The 7705-nt window shown below is 40.9% G+C and overlaps 1 protein-coding gene across 2 annotated transcripts in view; it reads right to left on the reverse strand.

Moving 5' to 3' along the window:
• Positions 1-340: 340 nt before the first annotated feature.
• LOC117954132 (phosphatase and actin regulator 1-like) overlaps positions 341-7705 on the reverse strand; it is a 41055-nt gene continuing 33690 nt past the window's right edge. For both annotated transcript variants that reach the window (XM_034887669.1, XM_034887668.1), the window contains exons 8-12: positions 4352-4407; positions 3280-3341; positions 2176-2316; positions 735-811; positions 341-596 (exon numbers count right to left, since the gene is read on the reverse strand). In XM_034887669.1, coding sequence (XP_034743560.1) covers positions 581-596; positions 735-811; positions 2176-2316; positions 3280-3341; positions 4352-4407 — 352 coding nt within the window. In that variant the 3' untranslated portion in view covers positions 341-580. The remainder of the gene's footprint in view (positions 597-734; positions 812-2175; positions 2317-3279; positions 3342-4351; positions 4408-7705) is intronic.

Raw genomic sequence — 7705 nt, forward strand, 5'->3', positions numbered from 1 at the left:
ATGGTTCTAATGATGCACCCTTCCCTCCCCCGTGTGTGTCGTTTCCAAAGCCCCAGAAGGTGCAATAAAGATTGATTTCCTGCTGATGTGGTGAGCTCAAAACAAGCAACTCGGCATCTTCACACAGAGTTGTCCATGAGGGCTCGATGGAGTCCAGAGTGACACCGTACTAATGAAGAGGGAGAAAAACATGTCCACTGAGACAAGTCCACTGGTGTTATTGAGGAACCAAAGTACGGCTGCCCTCAGTAGATGTTGAAAGTGTCAATCAATTGCAAAGAAAAACAACACAAAATTGAACCTGCCTGAGAGCTCAGCAGGGAGGTTGAAGAGACAGTCAAGCAAATTCCATAGAGGGGCGATGTAAATCAACTGGAGTCCTTACGTGCTACTACAGTGGATGGAGTAGTGGGTGTCTGCATCTTGGAGCGTAGTACCGACTCAGTTGTGTGGGTCTTGAAAAGGCATTTCAGAAGACATGGCCTTATTGTATAAACTGGCACCATTTTACTGTCCAGCACTTAAGGTTCTCAGTGGAGGAGAGCGCCGGTCCGGCACTGCTCAAGACAGTGGTGGTCTACTATGGTCTGTGAAACCTAAAAGATGAAAACAAAAAGTGGCATGTCAATCAGTTCTTCATTTCACTCACTGCAGTATACAGCTTATACCTTCAGCATGTGAATTGATCCAGCTACATATGAACAAATGCTAAATTATCGGATTGTGCACGTTACCTGGTTAAATGGCGACTTGACTCATGCACTTCCATCTCATTGCTCTTGAAATCGTTGAGTTCCTTCCGTATAGCTGCCTGCAGAGGACAAAAAAGAAGAACATTTGAGAAAAGCTGCTAAGGCTTAGTACACAAACGGCAGCCTCTAAGTACTGGCTTTAACTCCTTTTAGCATGCTTCATGCATCATTTACACCTATCTTAAGGCCATAGATGATTCTGCTGAATTCTTTTCTTACATCACAAGACCCCTCATATTCCTCCTCTTCAGACATCTAAGAGCATGAACAACAATGATGTACAATCTGTTCCTGGTCTACTTGGGCTGTCAGCTTGTGTTTTTATAATATACAGTATGAAGTGGTGATACCCTGGATGCACATGCGTGGACTTAAGTACACATCTAAAAACACATTGAAATAGCAACCCATACAGTTTTTATTTTTATTTTTTGAAAGTCAAAGCTGCACAATGTATTTATGTATTTCATCCAAGGTTAGTCCTTGGATGAAAAGCTTAAAAATTATCCCAGGTTGCTAAAGATCAGATTTCTTTTTTTGCTTGGTTTGCTATGAGAATAAACCAGTCATCTTCCATTCATGTAGTAATGCACATTCACATTTGGGACAATACTCAGTGAATCACGGCCTCTAGGTAGCAACATTGGAGCAGTGGAGGGCTGAGTGCCTTGCCCAAGGGTAGGATGACTGCAAAAAGATTGTATAAGTGGGGGATGAGTCAAGGTTCCAGAAAATAAAATGATGCGTTGGGCTTTTTTTTTTAATAAGCTTACGTCCTGTTTTAAATTGTATGTGTGACAGCAACCAAGGCGGGTGACGTCATTGCTTTTGCCATTCAGCATGACTCAGGAGAACGTCTCCAGCCTTGGAGAGAATGCTTCCGCGACAGGAGAACAAACAATAAATATTCAAATTTGCTCTAGATGGAGGACAAAAAAAATGGAGGAAAACATATCTCATCAGCAGAGCCTCCCTGTGGCGGAGGGGTCCTGAGGCACTGCTTGTCCAGTTACCGAGTTGTTGCATAATCAAAACGCTGAATTTTCCAACAATTTGTCCTGAGGTGTGACCTGCCGTGTTTCAGAAGTGCGCATCATCAAGGCAAAGAAGGCAACGTCACCGCAAAATCAAGAACTCATTAAAAAAAGTCAGATGCACGGACCACTTGGCAGTGAGGAGCAGCACGGCTCCAGGTTGTTTACTCACAACTAGGAACCAGACAGCTTAGGTGGAACTTTCCTCAACAAGCGAGGAGGAACACATCCTACTGCTATTAGTCTCCGGGGTTACGGTTTGCGTCAGAGGTGGGGGGGTTGGGGTTGATAGCAAGATGGCGTTTGAAGAAATGTGAAAGAAGACAAGGAGGAATCTTGAGATTTTTTTAAAGATTAGCTCAAATATACTAAGTGTAGGAGTAACTTGCCTTGTCAGCTGCTGTGAGCCGGGTCCAGGGCTTATCAGCCCGCCGGTCGTAGTCTTGGGCATCTGACACCTCCACGTAGTCACTGAATCGGATGAGAATTTTGGCCTGTCTCAGCTCCTCTACAGTGGGTCTCTGGCTCAGCTGGAAAGAGAGGAGAAAGAAAGAGAGTTGGAGAACAGAAAACTAGGTAAAGTATTCCTAGTTGCTGTCACAGTTAGCAGCTTCTCAGAATTTGCCTATGTTCAATACCTTGTAGAAAGATTACAAAAAAAGACCTGCACATCCAGTATTTCTTGTGCAAGTGCATCAGAAAGGAGACCAATATCACATTGATTTGACATGCAGGACTTTTATTGAATCAGTGGGCTAATAAATCTATCCTAAAAGAATGTGCAAAAAAACAACAACACATAAATTGATAATTCAAGCTAAGGGGATAAAATCAGCCAGGGCACAATATTGACCAATATTAGCTTATCTCAGTTATCTGTCAACGGCTTTAATGACAGTCGAACAAGAAACTACAGAACAAAAATGCCAGAGGTCATTTGTCCATCAGGGAACAGTAAAATTAATTGTTTTTTGTGTGTTGATAATTTCTATATATATATAAAAAAAACTTCAACAGTAAAGTGTCATTACATTTCCTGAGCAAAATGGGTTAAAAACAAATCAAATGTAAGGGATCCTTACCTGCAGTGCATGTGCAATGTTCTATGAATGCATAGTTAGCATGATATACAGTCTGGATGAAAAAACGGTAATGCATACAACACATTCCCTTCAACAGCTGTGAGATTTTTGTTTTAAGCAGCATCTCTGCAGGTGATCAGAACGTGCTACAATCTAATTGAAAGTGAAGGGAACACGCTCAACACCTCCATATGGGGCCAAAAAATTTGGCATCCAACATGTCCAAGGGCAACAAGGACGTTAGCGTCTCCCGGGGAGGCCTTAGAACTACAACACCAGACCTGTAAAAAACTAGATTTGTACTTTTTGCTATAGATGAGTCACTGTCACAGTGTTTGCTTATCCGGGCCAACAATTTACCCCCTCCAAATTAAGTGTGGGTTTGCACCATTTGAGCTATTTTGGACTCACCTTTCGTGACAGCCTTCGTTTTATCTCCCTCTTCTCCTCAATCTCCTCTTGCTCATTGCGAGCTGCAGAGAATGAGAGGATGAGTGTTATTCTGAAGGTGTAAACAGTGCATTGAACATGAAATGTTTAGAAAGTACTGAAAGGGGAACAAACACTATTTGCATAATGTGGCTCATTAAAGTCACACTAAACTAGATAAGTTCCTTACAGCCTAAAATAGATTTACTGCTATTAGGCTTGTGTATCAGGGGAGAATGATTGCTTTGTTCCTTTTAAGTTGTCCCAGCCCTTTTTGCTCCATGTTACTGATCAAGTGATTAACCCATTTCTTTCTTTTACAAGAAAAGAAATGTGATGACGTTAAGTTCTAACATCTCACTAAAATTCATCCATGTGTTGTATATTCAGTGAATTACAGAGATAATAAGCTCCAGCTCAGAGGAGGAAGTTATGTAAACAAGAAGCACACAGGGACACTGCTCCCATTTGCAAAAGCTTCAGCAGTCAAATGTGTGCATACTGCATCCGTAGTACTACTCACAGTTTTGAATTCTACTCCAGAAAATCAAGTCCTGTTTATTTAACCTTGCATGTGTGAGTGTGATAACGAGGACATGACTTGTGACTCGTGAATTCTTTGACTTTGTATTTTCCTCCTGCACCCTGCCAAGGATGCAAGGGATTTTACGAAAGCAGGAACTGCTGGTAAATCAGTCTTTGATGTGAGGGACGCAGAGTACCAGGCAACAGAATGGCTTCTCGCTCTTCTCGTGCATGTGTTTGAGTAAAAAAAACTCCCTGGACACAACCTCTTAGGGAGCCCTGCCACATGTTTGCCTCAGATGAAAAGGCAGACCAAGGAGGAATAAAAAGAGAGATGTACTGTATGCCATCAGCTTTCACATAACTAGGTTTCTCAAAAAAAAAAAAAATAAACAGTTTGCACCAAGTTTTCATGAACAAATATAGACTCGTATTTCGCCACAATGTGTTTAAGGATGGGTTGGAGAGGGCAATTTTGGAGCTGATGTTAGCAGCTTAGAGATTATGTTAAATATATTAAGACACTCACGTTTGAGGATGTTCCTCTGTTCCAGCTCCTCCGCTGTGGGTCTCTGACTCAAGCGCCTGGATAGAAACATACATCCATGGTCAGCACATAACACCAGGCAAGAGGTCAGAAGGGAAACACTAAATCAATACAGTTCCTGATGCAAATAAACCTACTTTACATACATATCAAAATCTGAAGCACCCTTTATCTGCCTGGTTTGTGCAAATAGACAAGGAATTTTTCTCTGGTTAATTTTAGATCTATAAGTACAACTCACTCACTTAACATATGAATAAAAACAGAAAGAAATATATGTATACAAAATTACTGTTAAGTTCGCAGTATAACAATACAAAGGTAATATTTGAAATTTACAAAAAATAAAAGTAAAGAGAGGGAAGGAATAGTGCAATATCATGCACTACAATATCATGGTCTGACATTTAGGATTTAAATATAGTACAAGGGAGTTTAGTGCAATGGTATTATGTTAATAGAGAGATTGGACATATACATCGGGTAGATGAGAAGAACAGTTTTGAGTGACTTTGTTTAGTGTATGTAATCAACCGTCATTGTTCAAGTAAATCTTTGCAAACTGGTTGCTGGTTCTTCTTTTGTGATATGTACCTGTAGTTCAGAGAAAGCTCCTTTTTTTTTTTTTCTCCATTTTGCCCAGTATTCACTTCCCTGCTTTGACAGCAGCCCCCAGTAAGGTTATCTTGTTCACATTTCGCAGCACTGCACGAGTGCTTTTACAACTGACAATCCTTATAAGAAACCCTGGAAGTGACAATCCTTGGCTTTAGAGTAAGATGCAATGTGTCAGTCCCAAACTAAAAAAAAAATAAACATCGACTCAATGTTCCCTTCCTTCCAGTACAACTTCGATGTTGCAACATGGTTCAATGTTGTTTTCTCATAGTTAAAAGGTTGGCATCATTTTTGAGCTCTTGCCTCTCGACAGCTTGACATGTGCACTTCCCAAACAATTCAAACAGCTATCATCAACAATGGCTCTTTTTTATGGAACGACTGCATGGTAATACTGTACACTGGTGCAATGCAGGGAAGAAGGCCAGTAAAAACCAGATATTCCTGAAGACTCAGCTCTCATCTAAAGCTGAATAAGGCAAAATTAGACGGCCACATGCCAAGTTGAAGGTTTTATCACTCAAGACAGCTAAAATAAACCTACCACACACACACACACACAAACACACACACACACATCTACACAGTCAAACACATGGAACATGACAGTCAGACACTGTCCCATCACAATTTCTTCTTTTCTGCAAAATGTGAAGGGATACATTTTGCACAGAATATCTCCAATTTCCTTATCTTGAAAGTGGCTGAAATGACTAAGATACCAAAAGGCAATCACTGTGAGGTCACTCAAAGTGATTTCAACTGGGGACTCTTAATATAGCACTGTGTCAGGACCCTGCGGGAGTAGACCCAACAGTAGGCAATGGATCAATGATTGTCTCCATCTCGTTTAGATGTGACTGCCATCTTGAACTGTGCTGCCCTGTGAGCTATTACCATGCCCCTTGAGGTTATCATTGGGAAAAAGTCAAAACACTGAATCTCAGACTAGAGCTCTCCGCCTCTCAGTACTGAGCATCATATTGGCATTGGGCCAGCAAAAATGCAGCTCCTGAGAATATAACATGCACAGACTGACCGACATCCATATAGAGGCTACTTTCCAAATGATTTATATCACACCCGATTTATGTAAGGCACTGACATTATCTGCTAAAAGAACGGTCTGCTTGTTCTCTGCAATATGAGGAATAGAGAGATGAGCATAATTACATTATATAAGGAGTTACAAGGTTTTATGATGTGGCTAACATGAAGAACAATTGTTTAATGCCGTACTAACATATTTTTAATTATTATTTATTAACAATGAATAAAATGACTGTGTATTGTAAAAGTTGTCACTCATAATGAATAACCTAGCAAGATTTATCGTCAAATTCTGCAGTTCCCACAGCAGTTTGGACTTTTTGAAGATCTCACCTCGAAATCCACCACATCTGTACTCGGCCTTGTCTCGGTCTCAGCTAAGGAGGACTCAGGATTTTATTTCAAGACCGCAACTGCCTTTTGATTATTTTATCAATTACATTTATGGCAATAACAGAGGTGAATGAAGAACAGTCTTAGTTTGTTTCCTGTGGGTATTTTAGATCTTTTCGATTAGTGCCTATGGTTAGTATTTTCCACAATTTATCGTGTCATGCAGTGTCATAATCACACTGGTTTCTTCGAGTCTTTGAACTAAGCTAAACTAACCCTCTCCTGGCTATAGCTTCACAAGTATCTGATCGATTGTCAGAATCAATCTTCTCATCTAACTCTCAGCAAGAAAGCAAATACATCTATTTTCCAAAATGTGAATCTATTTCTTTAAGAGACACATACACTACATATTATATGAACTATATTAAAGAAAGTGAGATTCACAAACAATTAGAAAAAGACACAGCATTTTCACAAGGGTAAAAGCCCAAACTCTTCCGTTGAGCGGTCTCCCTTGAGATAAGTGTCTTCAGGGTTTTCCCAGTGAATCAGGTCAATAGAAGTAAGTTGGGGACGGTGTGTCCTAGAATAGCATTATCATAATCAATTCTGAGTGGCCTCACACAAGCCACAACATTACAGGACACAATGCTGCAGGCAAAAAGCATGAAATTGGGTATTGTGCATCGGATGACACTGTGCAAAGGACACTGTGACAGAGCTTTTTGGGAACATGACAACTAAGCAGGCAGGCCTTCTGGGAACACGCACTGTGTTCCAATCACAGTGGGAAATAGTGATTTGAGTGCCAACTTCTCTAGATTATACTCCATCCCTCCCTTGCAACCATATTTCCCACATCTCATATCTTATTATACTATTCGGCTTTCATTTTCACCCATACGCTTGTCAGTCTTCTCCTCTCTCAACACATTACATCCCCTTTATTTAGACAGGCAAGACGTGTTCAAAGAGCGCAGTGAAATCAACTGAGGCTTGTGATCCTTTGGAGAAAAACATTATGTTGTTGGATGTGTAGTTGAATTACTAGAATTTTTACATGATGATGATTATGATCTCAACATATGTATACAAATCTCTGTGATTTGTACGCACTGCACCATTGTAGAGCGCGTGTGTGTGTAAACTGCTGGTATGAAGTGGCTTGCGTGGTGCTGCTGTGTGGAGGAGTCGGGTGGAGATAGTTTGGCACATGCATCACCGTGGTGATTCAGCCAGCGAGGGAGGAAGTCAGGCAGAAGGAAGAAAGAGGAGAAAGAGAGTGAGAGCGAGCTAGAGAGAAGACAAGAAAAAAAGAGGGGGGGGGGGGGG

Source organism: Etheostoma cragini, chromosome 12 (assembly GCF_013103735.1).
Source record: "Etheostoma cragini isolate CJK2018 chromosome 12, CSU_Ecrag_1.0, whole genome shotgun sequence".
Taxonomy (NCBI): domain Eukaryota; kingdom Metazoa; phylum Chordata; class Actinopteri; order Perciformes; family Percidae; genus Etheostoma; species Etheostoma cragini.